The sequence below is a fragment of the Narcine bancroftii genome, chromosome 12 (assembly GCF_036971445.1).
Source record: "Narcine bancroftii isolate sNarBan1 chromosome 12, sNarBan1.hap1, whole genome shotgun sequence".
NCBI lineage: Eukaryota > Metazoa > Chordata > Chondrichthyes > Torpediniformes > Narcinidae > Narcine > Narcine bancroftii.
In genome coordinates this window covers 25,279,144-25,299,320 of record NC_091480.1, presented here as the reverse complement: position 1 = coordinate 25,299,320, position 20,177 = coordinate 25,279,144, and the positions used below count along the sequence as shown (strand labels likewise).

The 20,177-nt window shown below is 39.8% G+C and overlaps 2 protein-coding genes and 1 long non-coding RNA gene across 7 annotated transcripts in view; 2 read left to right on the top strand and 1 right to left on the bottom strand.

Moving 5' to 3' along the window:
• LOC138747076 (uncharacterized) overlaps positions 1-8,968 on the top strand; it is an 81,144-nt gene extending 72,176 nt beyond the window's left edge. Inside the window, exon 3 of the long non-coding RNA XR_011347299.1 lies at positions 8,608-8,968. This is a non-coding gene — a long non-coding RNA (uncharacterized lncRNA). The remainder of the gene's footprint in view (positions 1-8,607) is intronic.
• Positions 1-20,177, top strand: part of LOC138747075 (uncharacterized protein C7orf50 homolog) — a 250,789-nt gene that overhangs the window by 89,079 nt on the left and 141,533 nt on the right. The window contains exon 1 of one of the 2 annotated variants that reach the window (XM_069906002.1): positions 16,575-16,621. The exons of the other annotated variant lie outside the window; for it this stretch is intronic. Within the exon in view, the coding sequence (XP_069762103.1) occupies positions 16,589-16,621 (33 nt within the window). The 5' untranslated portion in view covers positions 16,575-16,588. Of the gene's footprint in view, positions 1-16,574; positions 16,622-20,177 lie in introns of those variants that run through there. 2 annotated transcript variants of the gene reach the window in all.
• LOC138747072 (G-protein coupled estrogen receptor 1-like) lies at positions 1,833-19,546 on the bottom strand. 4 transcript variants are annotated; one of them, XR_011347292.1, is made up of 3 exons: positions 19,464-19,546; positions 5,368-6,611; positions 1,835-4,573 (listed from the first exon to the last, which is right to left on the bottom strand). XR_011347292.1 is itself a non-coding variant. In XM_069905991.1 (2 exons), the coding sequence occupies exon 2, from the start codon at positions 6,477-6,479 to the stop codon at positions 5,454-5,456; it is 1,026 nt and encodes a 341-aa protein (XP_069762092.1). In that variant the 5' UTR covers positions 6,480-6,611; positions 19,464-19,546; the 3' UTR covers positions 1,833-5,453. The 4 variants fall into 4 exon arrangements, 1 of the variants encoding a protein (XP_069762092.1); XR_011347293.1 differs by having other exon boundaries at positions 5,404-6,611; XM_069905991.1 differs by having other exon boundaries at positions 1,833-6,611.

Genomic DNA, 20,177 nt, shown 5'->3' with positions numbered 1-20,177 from the left:
ATGTATTAAAGGTGGCCCACTGGCTGCCGCGCCAGTATAGCGCCAGTATAATCTCAGGATAAAACGATCTTCCAATAGTTTCATGTCACAGTGATAAATATATTCCTGGTTAATTAGGCATTAGGCATAAAACTTGAAAAGTGTGTAAATCTAAGGATATCTGTACCAATGGAAAAAGGGCATGGCAAATAACCCTGCTAGAGTTCATGCCCACAATCAGTCACCCATTTGATTGTTTCAGGAATCATGTTATTCTCCCACATTCTCAATAGCCCTCAGATTTTACTATTCGACAGCACACTAGCAACATTTGACAAATCCTCTATAGAGAAATATTATTTATTGAATATTTTATTTCTCATTTGTTAATGCTTCTGGAAAGAGTTTATCCAAAACTATTATTAAACATTTATTTTAATAAGAAAAAGTTTAACATTACAAATGTTGAAAGAAGAGAAAACACGCATATGTTGTTGAAAATTTTCAATAAATATTTAGTTCGGCCCTCGACTTAGTCCAAGTTTTTAATTTTGGCCCTCCGTGAATTTGAGATTGACACCCCTGGTCTAGACTCTTTGAGATTCATGGCTTAGTTGGCTTTCATAACAACTATGTTCCCAATTAATGGCATAAATATAAATTCATTCCTGAGACCCGCTTAGTCTTCTGAGTCAATAGTAGGTGGTGCAAATACTATTGGACCACCTACTATTGACTCAGGTGGTAACCATAGATGATCTACCGGTGTATTTGAATAGCAGACTCTTATTGCTGTCATTAGTTCCATGGCTGTTAGTGGAATGCTGGGACATCTTATTTAATTCAACCAAGATAATTGTGCAGAATTGCAGCTTTTATTTAATCGAAGTTGGATGAAAATATGAGGCAAAATAATATCAGATGGAGTTAACATGGACAGCAGTTGGTCAGAGGATAAAAATAACCTGGGAAATGAATATACATATACATTATACTTGTCTTGCTGTTCTGTACAGTTGCAGTTGTTTTTCGTCATTTAAAAGAGCATTTTCAGAAAAGCTGTAATTTACATATGAAAAGTGAAATAATCATTTTGCACAAAGTAGTTCACTAACAACCCTGATGTAAATAATTGCAAATCAAGTGACCTTCCTGAGTCAATTGAGTTGCACGTCATATCTATTTCCTAATTAGACACCCTTATTTCAATTCCATTCTTTTAACAAAAACTCAAAGATCTGTATTGGGCCCATTGTTGTTCGTTATTTACATTAATGATCTAGATGATGGGGTGGTGAATTGGATTAGTAAATATGCAGACGATACTAAGATAGGTGGAATAGTGGATAATGAAGAAGGTTTTCAAGGATTGCAGAGGGATTTGGGCTGCTTAGAAAAGTGGGCTGAAAAATGGCAGATGGAATTTAATGCTGGTAAGTGTGAGGTGCTTCATTTTGGTAAGAAGAATCAGAATAGGACATACGTGGTAAATGGGAGAGCATTGAGGAATACAGAAGAGCAGAAAGATTTAGGAGTAACGGTACATCGTTCCCTGAAGGTAGAAACTCACGTGAATAGGGTGGTGAAGAAGGCTTTTAGTATGCTGGCCTTTATCAATCATTGCATGGAATATAGGAGTTGGGAGGTGATGTTGAGATTGTATAAGACGTTGGTGCGGCCTAATTTGGAGTTCTGTGTGCAGTTCTGGTCGCCTAATTATAGGAAGGATATAAACAGAGTGGAGAGAGTGCAGAGAAGGTTTACCAGAATGTTACCTGGGTTTAAGCATCTAGAGTATAGGGAGAGATTGGACAGATTAGGTCTTTATTCTTTGGAGCGTAGAAGGTTGAGAGGGGATTTGATAGAAGTATTTAAGATTATGAAAGGGATAGACAGAGTGGATGTGGATAGACTATTTCCGTTAAGAGGAGGAAAGATTAAAACAAGAGGACATGAGTTAAGAATTAAGGGGCAGAGGTTTAGAGGTAACATGAGGGGGAACTTCTTTACTCAGAGAGTGGTAGCCGTGTGGAATGAGCTTCCGGGAGAAATAGTGGCGGCGGAGTCAATTGTATTATTTAAGAAAAGGTTGGACAGGTATATGGATGAGAAGAAGATGGAGGGTTATGGGCATTGTACAGGGAGGTGGGACTAGAAAGGGGTGTTTGGTTCGGTGCGGACTAGAAGGGCCTAATGGCCTGTTTCCGTGCTGTAAATTTTATGTTATGTTGTTTAACATTGCTGTATTGGGTTTGCTGATGAGAATTCATTGGCAAGTGACAGAGTAACGTGACCTTGTGGTTAGTGAAGAAGTCTTAAGAGGAACATATAGTTTAGTCTCCTCACCACCATGGTTTCCTGGGGTTAAAAAAAAAATTGACAGAGATGCAAGAGTTGCTGATGCAGACCCATGGAGAGCTGGGAGTGGAGACAAAATGCTCCTCTGTAGTCTTCTACCATGCAGTCTAAGTACCAATGGCTCCATACAGGATTTAAACGACCTGTTAAAGGAGCCAACAGTGAGGTTTATTTCAAAATCCTGCAACTGTGGGGTCTTGGCCAAAGCTGCGATGTCTGTGTTCAGCAGTGGCCTCGAGGGGTAACAGATTCCTGGAAACAGAGGAATGGTGCAGGGCACCAGCAACAGGGAAGGAGAAGCAGAGGAGACCATCCTGGTGACCACAGCGACAGACCATTGAGAGGCTCTGTGGCTGAAGAGCACACAGGAGGTGGGCTGTTGGTGACCCGAACAAAGGAATTCACGTAGGTTGCTGGAAACTGTGATCAAAGTCCTACCCGGCTGCGGACTGCTGGAGACCATCTTGAGACTGGCTGAAGGTGTACTAGGTATTGGAATTGGGATGCCGAGGGCGGATTATGTTGGGAGAGCATCTAGAGCTTGGATTGGACTGAAATCTGTGTGGCTGCAGTGGCTGTGGGAGCACTGGAAGCAAATCCACGGATTTGAAGGGACTCTGATTTGCTTCTGCATGTCAGGGGCGCCAGGCAATTTCTGCTGATGACGAATCTTTATCTGCCTCAGGGCAGACTAAAAGCAATTTCATTTAATATTACATCAAATATTACATCTGTTTTATTACATGACAATAAAAGAATCTTGAATGTATTGTGGATTGAGTAGAGAATGAGTGATTGTTAACAATGTTGCATGTAAATTAAAAAAAAACTAGCAAGAGGAAAGATGGAAAGACCTTGATGATTGTTCATCTAGCAATTCTTATTACATTTATCTCCTTTTGTAGTTTCATTTAATAATCTACTTCCAATTTGGTGGCTTTTAAGCAATATAGGCCGAGCTAATGTGCCCACTGTATTCACTTACAACCTAAAATGTTTTGAACTGATGACTGAGAACCCTGACATAAACCAGAACCAAAGCAGAATGCTAGGTTGACATTCTATCCTAAACCTCCACCATTGGTGCAATCAATCTGTGTCATTTAGGAAATGCACCACAGTTACTTGGAGTATCATTTACAAACCACAGCAGTTACGAGCCAAGATTTTTGGAGCAGCACAGTTAAGCCCACAGTGTTTGGGAGCACAGGGTAGCAAGGTCCACAATTCACATCTCTGAAATAAATTGCCTGCCTTCATCCTTGCTTGGGAAGAAAAACAAAACCCGAGTAGTTCCATGCCTAATAGCCCTGTGGAAATGCCTTCACCACAGAGGCAGCAGTTTCCACGCAGCCCGCAACAGGCTGTGTCCATCTCACAACTACTTACTCAACCATGCCAAATGTCCACTTTGTCAGAAACTTTAAATCCCATAAAGGAAAGAGGCAGTTTGTGATCATCTGCGTTCATCTCTCCACTCTTCTTTTGTCGGAGTGTCGTTGGGAACTGGGTCTTGGTAGCACAGGCCATCACGCTTGATGAATGTCCTTTATGAAGGTTGGTGACCTGGAATTCTTGGGGAGGAGGCAAATTTTTGTGATGTTTCTTTTTCAGCTCAAAGATCTTTTCTGAAGCTCAATGCTTTTCCTTCACAAGTAGATAAGTAGCCGCTCTCATTATATCCCATCCTTCATTTGATTGAGGTCACAGCTATTGCTTTACCTCTCGAATACAAAATAAGCAAATAACATGGGCAGTCTTGTAGCTTTCTGCTCATAATATTGTTTAACAACTTTTACCTCTTAATCTTATGCCCATCAAATTGTAATTTGCAGGTCTTCACTGAAGTTGGGATAGAATGTAATTTCACCCAACTCACAGTGGGGGCACAAATTGTGCAGACTGAAGCTTGTTGGTGAATCATGTGGGAGAAGAAAATAATTCAATCCTCCAGGTTTAGGAATTGATACTCCATGAAATCTGCAACCTTGTAACTTTTAACACACATTCTACAGCATGATCAATTCAAGATGTTTAAGACGGTATCTGTTTTGAAGTGGGAAATCTGCTTGTAAAAGCTGCTCTTCCTTACTTCAAAAGAGGCTTTTTGGGAGGCAGTGTTTTGCCTTGTCTCTTACTCCCATGTCGTGAACATTCGGTGCTTGTGACTTGTCATTCTTCCATGGATCATCTTTAACACGTTTCATCTCCATCTCACTCCGAGTGTTAGTATTCCCTGTAGGGTAAAGGAAGGATGCAAGCATATACCTCACCATGACTCAGTGTTGGACTAAGACAACTCAAAAGGAATTGGGAGTACACTTTGCTCTTTATTACTTCCCCTTTCCCCATGCAAGTGGAAAATGGGTGAAACCTTGTGTCACTGCAAAGTACATTTGAGATTACAGGTTGAGGCTGCACGTAAACTGGAGGAACAACATCTTGTATTCTATTCTGGGAGTCTCCAGCCAGGCAGCATCAATATCGACCTCCAATTACTGATAACCCTCTCCCTCATTCTCTTGCTGTCCCTTATCCTTCTGACTCCCTTCCTCAAGCACCACAGGCCTTTCCTTCCTTTCTCTTTTTGAAAGTACCTGTTTCACTCCTCTGCCCCCTCCTCCATCACCTCTCAGCTTTTTCTTATGACCGCCCCCCAAATCATCCGGTAATGTGTGTTCCTTTCCCTTCACCCCCACCCTCCACCTTTATAGTTGAGTGGCTGCCTAATTTTCAATATACCCAAAGAGCAGCTCAGGCCTGAAACGCCGACTGCCTATTACTTTCCATAGATGCTGTGTGACTTGCTGAGTTTCTCTAGCACTTCTGTCTACGGCTGAGATTTTTTTTTCTCTGTTGGGACAGAATATATTTGAATTTGCCAAAACTTTTAAAAATTTTTGTTCCAAATTTGGCATCGATCTGGTCAAGTTGATTATTACAGAATATATTGCTGTCTGGGTGGAGAGACAAAAGAAAGATTTGCATTTATTATGGTACTTGCCCCTTTTCCAGGACATCCTTAATTACCTGGCAGTATTTCAGCTTCTTCTGAAGTTCAGTTACCTTTGTAATGCATGACGCACAGCAGCTAATGTGCACACTGGATGTTGACATCAGCACAGAGAAGTTTCATTTTCACGCTCCCCTCTGTTATTTTGGGTTCTAGTATTGCACCTCAGGATTTTCCTGACGTTATTTTGCATTTTCTCATCAAAAGTAACAATGGCCACAAGGCAAAGGCAGCTCCCAACAAACACGATCAACTCTCCAATGATCACCATCAGCTGATTTTTATGAATGGTGTAGATATTGACTGCCTCTTGTCGAAGGAGAAGCAGAACATTGTAAACAAGGTGGCAAATAAAAGTCACTGAGACCAATGCCAAGAAAAGTCGGTGTGAATGGACATTCCTCCTGCAAGATGGCGGATTTTGCGGATTCTGCATGCATGTCGAATGAATCATGAAGTGCAGGATGGAACCCAGAATAATGAGATTTGGCATGATAAATCCAAAGACGAACTTGATGATTCCATACTGTGTTGGAGCCTCAAGAGGGTCGACGAAGCAGTTCACTTTCTTGTATGGCTCTTGACTGACCCCAATAAGCGCCGTGATAAGAGCTGACCAAAAGATGCTGAGGCCTATTGTAACCAGGATTGTGACAAGCGGTTTATTCAGGGCTCTCCTTGCCAATTCAATGTGGCCATACACAAGAAAGAAGGACACTACAACGTGAATGTATTCCACGTAGAAGTAGGGGACATTGAAGAAAAATGAGAGGGCTGCACAAGATAGCGCAGAGGTTTTCATGGGGTTTGGCCTCATTATATCTGTGATGGAAAAGAGGATAAGGATGAAATCAGCCACAGTGACTGTGAATATAAAGATGTCAAGTTTTTCAAATTTGATCTTCTTCTTTAAGTTTATTGAATAAGTAGCTAGGATAAAGATCCCCAGTAGCAGACCAACAAGTCCAAACATGCTGTAGACATAAACTCCTCTTGAAATTAAATTTTGTAGATTCATAATCTTGATGAAAACGTTGTTGTCCAATGTGTGATCACCATTGTCTGCTGGAGATGAAGTGGAGCAATTCGAGAGCAAGGATCCACTATGGGTAGTTCCTTGTAGAGCCATTGTTGTATGCCTTCTCTGTACTCACTGGTTCACTTCCCTATTGGTGCACAATGCCTGCAGTGATGCAACCAATTTGTCTCCTATGCAGCTTGATTCTGCAAATAGCGTTCAGGAAATGATTCAGTCTCCAACCTATAAAGAGCAACAAAAATAATTAAAGATGACTTCAATCTATCCAAAAAGGTGCCCTGAGTAACTAAAGTAAAAGGTTGATTTTGATACTATTTTTCACTCAATGATGGCTCAGTCGCCTTCAGAATCAGAAGGACAGAAAATCACCACAGGCTCCATGTTAGATACTTCATCTAAGCCGATGTACCTGTGCATAAATAAAAATGTGCAGTATTGTCAGAGGTCTGTGTTGTCCATCTGCTGCCTCTGGGTGAGTGTAAATGATTCCATTTGCAAAAGATCATGGAAGTGTCCTTCAATATTTACCCATAATAATGCATTTTTTTGTGTGGTATTTTCCACTATAGTACGCAGAATCTCAGTCGATCTAATGCATGGTTCCACTAACCATATTGTTGACTGTAATAGGTCCAATGACCGGAAGGTATAATGATCTGAAGTTTGCTCCGTTAATAGTCTGCCTCTTCATCTTTTTGGCTTCATGAGATCATAGCTGATAATTTTTATGAGTTAACTTTCTTGTGCTGCAGCTTGTGACATTAGCGATATCATTGCTATGTAAATACAGGTTTGTTCTTTTGTTGCATGCTTTGGACCTAGACGTACAGCATGGTAACAGGCCATTTTGGCCCACGAGCCCGTGCTGCACAGTCGCACCCATAACCCCCGGTATGTTTCGAATGGTGGGAGGAAACCCACATAGACATGTGGAGAACGTCTTAGAGACAGCGTGGGATTCGAACCTTGGTCGCGATTGCTAGTGCTGTAGCATTGTGCCACCCCTTCTGGTTGTATAACCAAAATAGGTTAGAAACAATGCTTTTTAAGCGATTTTCTCAGGAAATGGACTGCCAGCAAGTCAAAGCCCAGGATGGTGGTGGGGGATGAGGAGAGGTGTGGTGGAGGGGGTTTATAATCTTCAACATTAAAATGAGCTCCTAAAGATCTTGTGCCTGTAGCATATTAACTTTAGATTCCCCCATGTTGGACGATAACCTCATAGAACCATAGAACTTTACAGCACAGAAAAAGGCCTCTTTAGCCCTTCTAATCTGTGCTGAACCTTTATTTTTGCTTAGCCCCACTGACCTGCACCTAGTCCATAGCCCTCCATACCTCTCCCATCATGTACCTGTCCACATTCCTTTTAAATGTTAAAATTGAGCCCTCATTCACCACCTCAGCTGGAGGTTCTTTCCACACCCCCACCGCTCTCTGTATGAAGAAGTTCCCCGTAATCTTTTCCCCTTTCATTCTTATCCCATTCCTTTGGTTTGTATCCCACCTACCCTCAGTGAAAAAAGTATTATGCTGATGCTACTGGGCTGGGGTCAGTGTGGGGACCTTGGCGACGGCGATGGAGAGGTATTGCAGATCTGAGTGGGAACCAGGTGCCTGGGTAGGTTCCATAAAGGTGTTGGGGATCCAAGCGGGAACCTTGGGTGGCTGGGCAGGTTTTGCGGTGGGGAGATGAAACTGGGCTTCAGAACAGAAATCTGGAAACTACAGATACATGTCTGGTCGCAAGCGTTTCAGATAATTGGAAATGTAGTGTAGTTGGAACTTTTAACCTGCAGTTATGAGTAGTTTAGGATTGCTACTTGATGATTTTCATGGTAGGAAATTTGATTTTTATTTTAACGGGATTAAGATCACAACATGAATTTATTGTAGGGTGCAGGTTTCCAACATGTAAAGCGATGTCCAGGTTCTCAACTGTTTGACTATTTATGAAAGCTCTTCTACTAAATGCTATACAGTGTAAGAAGCTGGTATCCATTTGTTCATATGTAATGCCAGCTTACCCATACCTCTCCTACCAGCTCTCTGCAAGCTCCTTGATACCTAGGTCCTCATCACATCTCTTCCCATGCATTATCCAAGCTCATCTTATCTATGGAGCAGCACTGGCTTACTGATTGTATTTTTATTGAACTGTTGATCCTACAACTTTTCTCCCCAATCCACTCGATTGTAACAATTCTTTCTGCTTTAGGATCTTTGGAGCCATTCCCAACAGGAACTTGGAACCAAGTTCCTCCAACAAATTGTGTTTGGCTTCAAATTCCAGCATATGTTATCTCCTGTATGACCCAAGATAATCACTTTGATACTTGCACTTCTACTTGAAGGAATCGTCCACAAGGTGGCAACAAAGATAATTTTCTACAATATACAGTGCACCTGCAAAATAAACCTGAAATGTAAAGGCAAAAAAAAGCCAAAATCGGTCTGCAACTTCTGAGTTTCTGGAATGACCGACAACATTTCACTGTCAGACATTTGAAAACTACAGCTCATCCCCTTTACGAATGATTGCAATGAACTTAGTGGTTTTACACATTCAATCCTGATTAAACATGCAGCAGGATGGTACTTGTGGCATGCTTTTCTTTCACCATGTTTTGTGTTTACCAGTCTCCAAGACCCAGGAATGCAACAACTTGGAATAAGCTATCTCATTCACACACGTAGAAACCCAGTTTGATGATGTCATGAATTGCTTTGGATTTAAAATTCACAGAAAGCACGGCAAAAGCAAAATGGTGTCAAAGAGTGGCGACATTTTTTGTGATGCAAAGCGAAGATTTCCACTTACCTCAGAACAATGCATATGACAGCAATCTAGACTAATATATTAACAGACTTAAAAAAATATATTTTTTTTCCCCCTTTCCTGTATTTTATTTCAAAATTCAATGTTTCTCTTTTTCTTTGTAGCCCTAACACTAATTTGTCCTTGTTCTTTCTCTAAAATTCCAAATTCTATCTTTATTCAGAATGTGATCCCTAAATTGTGACATTGTAGAGACCGTGGATTCAGCAAAATCGCGCCTCTCTGGCAATGGGTTGGAACAACTGATTTACTTCCACTTGTAAGGCCTCTGACCTCTCTCTCAACAGTTCCTGGAATTTGCTGAACACCCACTGAATTTCACTTATTTCTCCAGCAGAACCCAGCTAATCCTGGGCTGGATTGGAGCAATGAATAACTGTGTTTAAAACAAGCATTAATTCCTCTGATTAAACCTTCCATAAACTTGATTTAAATCATTAAAAATAAGTGGTATATAAACTTGAGATGCTTAATCCTCCAGAAACGAGCATGCCTATTGACTTTGGCTAATTAACTCAATGAATTGAAGCAAACATTGTATTTCTGCCAATTGCCTGATATTCAACCACTATTTATTATTTGCCATTCACGCCATCATTTAACTCGGAGATCACTTCTCTGTGGAATTCTATTGGCATTAAAAACACTTGTTGATTCTTGACCAAGATACCACTTTCCACTATCAGCAGAATTTATGTGAAGAGAAGTGGAAAAAGAAGAGACTCTTCAACCTCTGAGCCTTTTAAAAAAGAGATTGAAGTTAGAATTTGTAACTAAGAAAAGAATCTTATTTTTCAATTGGATTTTGCCATCTTTAATTTATTTTGCCTCAAAGTAATTTAGAAGCATCTTCTTTACAGTAAGTAAACTTACTCAATTATTAATCGATAATCCGTCAATAATTTGACAGTGCTGCACTTTAAACGGATGATTTTATAACAAAAATACTTGTTCTTATTTCAGTGGCCTTCAATCCTCAACCAGTTTGTTCGTACAGAAATTCGGAATTTAAAAAAAATGCAGCTCGTGAACTTAATTGGTAACACCGGCACCAAATTGCACTTCCTGTATTCGGAAGGGAGAGTTAAATAACAACTTCATGTTGCGTCTGTAGTTAGACTGAAGCTGCCTTTTCACATCAGCCGCATGCTAAATTGGCGTGTGAACGACTCGTGTTGAAATACCAGGAAGGCTGGACTATAAAATCCCGGATCCATGCGCCCCTTAACATTAAATGCCCGGTATCGCGGAGCTAAGGGAGGCCCAACTTCCAGTGGTGTCGTCCTAAGTGACTTATTACATATGCTCAGGGCAGTGAAATTGTAGAGGGAGTAAAGCACCTAAGTCCACGATTTATAAAAGACCATGGGAAAATGTACTACAGTGGGCTTCAAACTAAGGACAAACCCACAGACTAGTTTCTTCACAATCTGGTAGACCAAGTGTCAAATCTAGGTCCCCGTGCTACAGGTGACCCTATCGTATAATGGGCTGTCCTTCACAATACCCTTTATATGTTTGGAGATTTCTTCCTCATTCCTTATCGAGAGGAGTTCCCTCACCTCCTGGTCCCCTAGTTGGCTATCAGTATCACAACTCTATTACCTACACTAAAAACCTTCAAAATATAACTACACTAATACTAAAACTACATGAACACTACATGTGTCACATCAATACTCCACTAACACCTGCACTAAAAACTTTTGAAAATAGAACACTAGCCCTAACTACACTGAAACACTGACCTTCCCTCCAAACAATCTGGCCAGACTGACTGTTTCCCACCAGGATGAGGCGCAGGATGACGCATGTACACAGCCAATGACATCACTAATGCCACCCAGTATAGCAGATGGCCCATTCACATTGGAGCCGAGTCAAAGACCAATTTTATTCTTTCCCACCCAAGTTAGCAAGATCTCTGACTTTGGCCATCAATATATCTATGAACCTCTACCCTAACCATAACTTACAAAAAAAGAACAGTAATTATTTTCTATCCTTGAAATGAGAACATGTCAGCAATTGTAAAGAGTGTGCTCCAAAATATCTCAATTTTCTCTCAAATAATGTGGACATTGAAGACTGTAGTGAATTTTATCATCCTTAGTCAATTGAGGAAGAGAATGTCCTATATGTTTCTGAGGCCAGGACAATCGCAACAAGCACTTCATACTACTTAAAAACAACTTCCAAGTTCAATGGAAAGAAAAGCAAACTAATACCAGAGTCCTCTCCCAGGCTTACATTCCCAGCATTCACTCCCTGGTTACATTCATTGAGAAGGCTCGGCTGTTTACATGCCTAACTTGTGAGGTAGACACTCTGACAGGGGATATTACCTGGTGGACAGAGGAAAAGACTCCCAAGATATACTGAAACCTTCCTGGAAGAAATAAAATATCCCTGCTGACACCTGAGAATCTCTGGGTCCTGACAACTTAAAATGAGGACGAAGCATTCAGGATTATATCTCAAATCGCAATGAGGAAGCTTGCAGGAGGGAAATAGAAGAGGAAACTGATGTATTGTACAAGAAAGGAAGGGAAACAAACAGAAGTGCATGGAACATATGGTGATTAAGGAGGAGGATGTGATTCCTGCCTTACAGTGAATAAAGGTAGAAAAATCCCCCAGGCCAGATATGATATTCCCTCGGAACTTGAGGGAGACTAGTGTAGAAATTGCAGGGACCCTGGCATATTTATTCAAAATGTCCTTAGTCACGAGTGAGGTGCCGGAAGGTTGGAGGGTACTTATGTTGTCCCATTGTTTAAAAAAGGCTCCAAAAGTAAACCAGGTAATTATAGGCTGGTGAGCCTGACATCAGTGGTAGGTAAATTATTGGAAGGAGTTCTAAGAGATAGGATATATAGGTATTTGGACAGCCATGGGCTGATTAAGGACAGTCAGCATGGCTTTGTGCATGGTAGATCTTGTTTAATGAATTTTGTGGAGTTTTTCCAATGAAGTTACCAAGAAGGTAGATGAAGGAAAGGCTGTGGATATTGTCTACATGGATTTTAGTAAAGCCTTTGACAAGGTCGCACACAGGAGGTTAGTTCAGAAGGTTAAGACACTAACTTTCCATGGAGCGGTTGTAAATTGGATTCAAAATTGGCTGTCTGGGAGAAAACAGAGATGGTTTCTTCTCAGACTGGAGACCTGTGACTAGTGGTGGGCCTCATGATCTGTGTTGGGACCATCATTGTTGGTCATCTATATCAGTGATCTAGACGATAATGTGGTAAATTGGATCAGCAAGTTTGGTGATGACACTAAGATAGCAGGTGTAGTGAACAGTGAGGAAGATTTTCAAAGCTTGCAGTGCTGGACTAACTGGGAGAATGGGCCAGTAAATGGCAGATGAAGTTTAATGTAGACAAGTGTGAGCTTTGCATTTTGAAAGAGCAAACCAGGGTAGGACATACACAGTATATGGTAGGGCATGGAGGAATGTGGAAGAGCAAAGAGATCTGACAATGCAGATACCTTGTTCCCAGAAGGTGGCATCGTAGGTGGACAGTTATATAGAAAACTTTTAGCATCTTAGTCTTTATAAATCAAAGTATTGAGTATTGGAATTGGGATGTTATGTTGAAGTTGTTTAAGACATTGTGTGCAATTCTGGTCACCTAACTACAGGAAGGATATCAATAAGATTGTCAGACTTCAGAGAACATTTACTAAGATTCAAGAGTCAATAAGATTGTCAGACTTCAGAGAACATTTACTAAGATTCAAGAGTTGAATGACAGGGAAAGATTAAATAGGTAGGACTTCATTCCTTGGAGAAGAATGAGGGGAGATTTGATAGAGGTTTGCAAGATTACGAGAGATATAGACAGAATGAATGTGAGTAGGCTTTTTCCACTGAGATTGGGGGAGATAATTATGAGAGAACATGTCTTTAGGGTGAAAGGGGAAAGGTTTAGGGGGAACTTCTTCAGAAAGTGGTAAAAGTGTGGAGTGAGCTGCCATCTCAAATGGTAAATGTGAGCTTAATCTAAAATTTTAAGAATAAATTGGATGGGAGAGATCTGGAGGGTTATGGAATGGGAGCAGGTCAGTGGGACTAGTGGAATAATTGTCAGCACACATTAGAAGGGCTGAATAGCCTGTTTTCTGTGCTGGAGTGTTCTATGGTTCTGTTTTCAGCTGAACTGGAGTTAGATGTGCTATTTATAGATAATTGTTCTTCAAAGCAATCTGTTGGAATAACTCAGCAGTATAGATGGTAGAAAGAATAGTTGAAATCTGTCATCAGGACAGTAATTTGCATTTATGTAACATTCACCGTACTTCAATGGAGCACATTCAAACTAGGAGTTAATCAATATCTGATGTTGTTCTGCAGATGGAGTTATCAATAATAATGACCAAAAAGCCTAGGTCAAAATCCTTTAGAGCTGTCAAAGGAGAAATAAATGAGTCATAATTTAAGGAAAGGTATTGCAAATCTCTTGGCACTAGCTGCTGAACGTGTGGCTGCCTCTGGTTGAGGGATTAAAATTAGTTGAGTTCACGTGGCTACTGGGCCAGAAATGGATCCAGAAAATTCGTTGGTTTTTTTTGTAGATAGCAAAAACAGTTTGCAACTTGAACTGCTGAGCGCTGCACCATTAGGACATTTTTGGAAATATTTGCTTGTGCGGTTATGAAAACATTATATCGGCCTCTCTGTTTTTAAGTGTAATCTTAGAGCAACTAATTTGGAGAGAAGTTTCTTTTTAGTTAAGGATGTGAATCTTTTGCTCCCTAATTGGATTTGTCTTGTTGAGGTCAGTGGAATTGATTTTTAGGAGCCGAATCCAATGAGCAACTTGCTATTCATGCACCAGGGACCAAGGACTAATACCTCTCCTTGTTTACCCAAAATTGACCTCACCACGAGGTTAATTGGCAGAAGATGTTGCTCAGCTAGATAGGAAATGTGTTTCTGTTGTTCGCATAAATTGTGTTGCTCATCAGCTCTTGTCCTGCAACTTTACATGTGAGGATCTCTGGATACCAGCAGAGGTGCTAACTGTTCAATTGCATTCTGCTCTCTCTCTCCTCCAGTTTCTCTTGAACTATTCTCGGTAATTCAGGACTGCCTCCTTGTCTATTCGAAGTCTAATCATGCTCTGCATGAAGAAAAATAACTTGCGTGGTTTCGATCTAAGGAACTTGACACACTATTTCCTTTTGCCTTCCTTTAATTGGCTCTCTCAGATCTTCTGCGAGATACTTCTTTCCCATGGGGAATATGTCCATCCAACTCCCTCCACTTTTCCTTCATACACCAACCCCTATTGCCAAGAACTAAGACGATCTTATGACCAAGGCGTGAAGCAGAGTCTATGTTTGTTTCCAGTCTCGCCCATGCACTTGCCTCCCACCTGTTGCAGCAAGTATCTGAATGATGGGTTAATGGCAGATGCAAGGGATGTTGTCTTGGGGCAAGCAAGAAGGAGAGGCATTTTGGATTGATTTTGAAGAATAAGTTGCAGAAATGTTACAAGCAAAAGAGAATATCATTATATTGTGGACAGATGTAGATGAAAAAACCATGCATTTAATCAAATCCACAATGACAGTGTAGATAAGAAATGGAGTACACAGGATGTACGGCAGCAATGGCCATTCAGCACATCTTCTGATGTTTTGATTTCTGCCACAGAGACATATTGGAACCAAGGAGCAATCTCAGTGACGAAGCATTTCATTTTCTTGACTGTAAATACTGAGTTAATATCTTTGCACCAAAGTGAACAGAAAAATACAATCAGTGAGTTTCAGATAATGTTAGGCAGGGTAATTTTAACTCTATCTGGAGTAATGAGTGCCATGGAATGTTCGACATATAACAGGAAGTTCTGATTTGTTCAAAGGACACAACTGATGAAATCAATGGTGAGACTAAACATCAGTTTATTATGATCAAAGAAGACAGTTGTGTACAGTTCAACTGAGTAGTAAACTGGCCTTGCCAAACATTGTTAGATAATTTTCTTATTGCCTTAAAGGACAGTACAAGTTTTTTTTGTTCCTTGTTAGAAATAACTGAGGATAAAATTAAGATGACAACAATGAGTTTGGGGTTGTCTTGTCTTAAAAGTGCAAGGGAGCTTACCATTTAAAAAAAAAATTAAATTTTTCACACTATTAACCATATTGACCAAAATAAACATGAACATTTCCCTCTTGAATATAAACAGTGTCATTTTCTCCCCTTTTCCCCCCCCTCCCTTCCCTCCCTCCTTCACCCTCCCTCCCCACCCACTCAACGTTCAACATATACGATACATTAAACCCATTAAACAATGTCATCACACAATGAAAATAAACAAGAAAATGTCGTCATCTACTTTTATATACTGGGTCAGTTCGTTTCGTCTTCTTCTCATTCTGTTATTTTAGGGGGTGGAGGTCCGCGGTAGGACTTCTCTGTTGTGTTCCATGTACGGTTCCCAAATTTGTTCGAATACTGTGATGTTATTTCTTAAATTATATGTTATTTTTTTCCAATGGAACACATTTATTCATTTCTATGTACCATTGCTGTATTCTCAGGCTATCTTCTGATTTCCAGTTGACATAATAGATTTTTTTGCTGCAGCTAAGGCTATCATAATAAATCTTTTTTGTGCTCCATCCAAATCGAGTCCAAGTTCTTTACTTCTTATATTACTTAGAAGAGAGAGCTTAGCATTTAATGAATTGCTTTGAATTGCAGTGGCTTCTGCAATGAAGGCCGTGTGGAACCAGTTGGATCACAATAAAATTTGCAAAAAGGAGAAATGCTATTTGGCCTTTTTATTCAGACCAGTTTTTTGGAGAAGACCATAACTCTTGTCTTTGAAATGCACCATCCAAAAAACTGTGTACGTCCTACCTTGATTTGTCCTTCCAAAATGCAACACCTCATTCCTACATTCCTTAAATCAAGTTCCTTACTGTCACATGTACCAAGATGCACACTAATGGTAGATTGAGCGATTTTTTTAGGGAGGTTAATGATTGCCTTGGTGTGTCTGTTCTCAAGATATGGAGTTTATTGAGAAATGTTAGTGATCTAATCATCCCAACAAGAGGAAACTATCCATCTCAAAGTATCATTTGTGTCATCGGGGTAAGGTGGTGTGATTTAAATGACTGATTTTTTTCCCTATTTGCTCAAAGTTCTTGTTGGTCCTAGATATTATTACATAGTTGTTTAAGTGGTGAAATTTACCATCACATATTTTTAGTTTCACTTAGCTTCCAAGGTTTTTGGGCCTGTGAATCTGCAGAGACATTTTTGTGGTTGTGACGCCATGATGATGGGATGTGCTAATTGTTCCCTTGTTTTGTTACAGGTATGTATGTCCAAGTGATGTTTATAACTGCATTCCCTAAAGAAAGCTCTGTAAGTGTTCCAGTGTGAGATATTTCTATTGAAACCATTGAGATTGTTTTCTCTGGTGCCTTTTTAGCGTTAATATATTTGGATCAAATTATTTGGAATAAAATAATCTTTTCAGGGATTTTAATTTGACATTTAGATTAAACTGTTTGAAGTATTCATAACAAATATTTCACTCCAAATTTTTTGAGTTATAATGCTTTTTCTTCTAAATGGATTGAGATGTTGCTCAACTCGATATCCTGTACCTGAATCAGAATATGATTTTTTTCTTCCATGAAAATTCCAATGGACTCCCACACTATCCTGACCCAAGCATCTCAGCTTTTTCTTTTTGGAAGGAATCCTCGTTTTCACTATGTACCTTGTGTGCCAAAATACTGCTTGTTAATTTCACTCGCCATGTAATTGAAATTTTATGATGATGTATCCTTCTGCAGGAGGGTTTGCTTTGTGTTGAGAGGAAAATGGTGAATAGAAAAATTAGGATGTACTCTAAATTAATCATATTTTCTGGAGTTGGAAATGCATTTTTAAATTAACTGTTATTACTGGTGTGGCCGGTAACAAAACACGTGACCAACATTCATTTGTGGGGTAAACTTGTGATTGAATCCGTTCATGGAGTGTGAGCTGCACTGACAGCACTTGGGACAGCGAACTGTGGAAGTTAGCAGAGTTGTTGCCTCACAGCTACAGTGACCTGCAGTCAATCCGACTTCCTCGGCTGTCTGTGTGGATGTTCTCTCTGTGACCATGTGGGATGCTTTAGTGTCCTCCCACATCCCAAAGACATCCAGGCAGCTGAGTTAATTGGCCACTGTACATTTCTCTTGGTGTTTTGATGAGGTATAGAATCTGGAAAGGGGGTGGGGAGTTAGCGGAAATGTGAGGGAATGGAATAGAATAGTGTATGGCTGCCTCAATGACGTACATATTTCCGATTTGTAATTGTTGTTGAGAAGGCAGTGGTAACAGGTTGCTATGATTTGTTAATGATGAAAGAATCTTCTATGGTTTTGTTAGTTAGGAATTTGCAGGATTTTGACAGAGCGAATGAAAAGAAAGCCAATAAATAGACAATTTGGGAAAACATTTAATTGGAGTGGGGGACAATTGCGACTTTGGGAGCATAAATTAAGAGTAGATGTATGCAAGGAAATATACAGCAGGAATGTGGCAAATTTTCAGGGAACATTAGCATGGCACTCTGAACATTGAGCCTGGGAGAGGATGGTAATGTGAAAGTACTATGATGTACACTGCCCTCCATAATGTTTGTGACAGACACATTTTTTCTTTTATTTGCCCCTGTGCTCCACAGTTTTAATCAAATAATTCACATGTAATTAAAATTCACATTCCAGGTTTTATCCAAGGTTATTTGTAGACATTTTGGTTTGATCATGTACAAATTACAGCACTTTTTATACATAGTCCCCAAATTTTGCAGCTTCATTACATTTGGAAGATTTGGCTTCACAGCTGTTTGTGAGTACTTGGTTATGTTTAATTGCTTCATTGGTGCAGGTATAAGAGAGCTAGGCTTGCTTCTAAGCTTTTGATCACCTTTGAAGACTGCAGTTGCCATTTTTCAACATGAAGACCAGAGTTGTAACAATGAAAGCCAAATAAGCCATTATGAGGCTGAAAAACAAAAATAAAACAGTAAAAAAACATCACCCAAACCTTAGGGTGACCAAAATCAACAGTTTGGAACAAGGTAGCCTTTTTATTTCTGTTCATGAAGTCTTCTATGGACAGTAGTCATTTGACACATCCACACCTACCTCCTGAAGAGTGTTTCTGATCTGTCGGACATGCATTTGGGATCAGAATTCTTCTGCCATCAGTAGTGGAGGTCTTCCTTGACCTACCAGTCCTTTTTTGATTATTGAGCTCGCCAGTATGCTCTTTCTTCCTAATGATGTTTCCAATTGTTGATTTTAGTAATCCTAAGGTTTGAGTGATGATTCTTACTATTCTATTCTTGTTTACAGCCTCATAATGGCTTCATTGACTTTCATTGGCATGGCTGGTGCAGTGGTTAGTGCAACGCCTTGACAGTGCCAGCGATTGGGACCGGACTGTAAGGAGTTTGTATGTCAGTAGACAATAGACAATAGGAGCTGGAGTAGGCCCTTCGGCCTGTCGAGCCAGCACCGCCATTTTACAGATCATGGCTGATCGTGTCTGCGTGGGTTTTCTCTGGGGGCTCCGGTTTCCTCCCACCCTTCAAAAACATACCAGGGTGTAGGATAATGGGGTTTAAATTGGATGGTAGGGACTTGTAGGGCTGAATTGGTCTGTGACAGTGCTGTATGTCCGTATATATATAAAAAAAACTCTGTACCTCATGATGAAAAATGGCAACGACAGACTCCAAAGGCTGCAGAAGGTAGCAAATGTAATCAAGTCCATCACCGGCTCTGGCCTTCCATCCATTGACGACATCTATATGAGCTACTGTCTCACACTAATCATTAACTATTTGGAAATCACAAAGGCCTGTGTGTATCACTATTTTAACTGAATATTCATTATCTATCTTCTGTATTTGTTATTTTTTAAAATTTGTTTTAATGTACACTTATTGTAGCTATGTTGGAAAAGTAAGAATTTCAATACGACAATATTGAAATCATCATTATAAAAGTGAGAAGGCCTCATATGCAGCAAAGCTCTATGTAGAGTTCTGAACTGTGAAGCCATCATTCCAGCATCCTTCAGTGGCATTTGGCATTGTAGCAACACAAATAGAAATAAATGATGTTACAAGCCGCAAAACAAAAGTTCAACAACTGATACTTTGTTGTTAGATTTAAACTGTATTGGTTTTACTCACCTCTTTACTCGGCTTTTAGTGTGTTGAATGCCACTGCAATCGCGAGGAAGTTCCCGAGACTTCCTCTTTGAGGGCGTTGCTTGGTTAGAGTAACAGGCAAGCTAATTATTCTCTCAGCCTCTTGAGTTCTAGGAAGTCTACTTATTTTGAAATAAGTTTTAGCTATTTTGAAAATGCAAATACTTCTGAAAAAAAACTCATTAACGTTTTTAAGTGTCAGATCATTTGCTTGCTCCCAGGTTCATTAAGTGCATTCTGTTCCGAAAGAGAGCATGTAATTACTTGACATTTTTAAATAGGTATTTAATACATTTTTAAAATCCTTTATTGTTGATAAATTGATTTTATTTTATATTTGGCACATATCTAAAGCCACATCACAAAACTTAGTCTGAGGTGTTTAGTTTTCTCATTCAAGAGAAATGTCAAATTCAATTAGTCTTCTTTCTAAGGGAATGAAGGGAAAAAAATCAGTAGAGGAGAGGGGTGGAGTTCTTGTCCGACATTACACTCATTTCAGTGATTAGTAACAGGTTATTATGGGTGTAACTCCAAAAAATGGATGCGGAATATTTATTAAAAATGATCCATATACTGAGCTTTGGTTATTTTTAACTGCATGTTGAAAAGAAAACAAAGGAAGAGTGGGCTACTGAGGTATAATTTAACCAAAAATAGTATGTTATTTTAATTTAATTGCACTGAAACAACAAT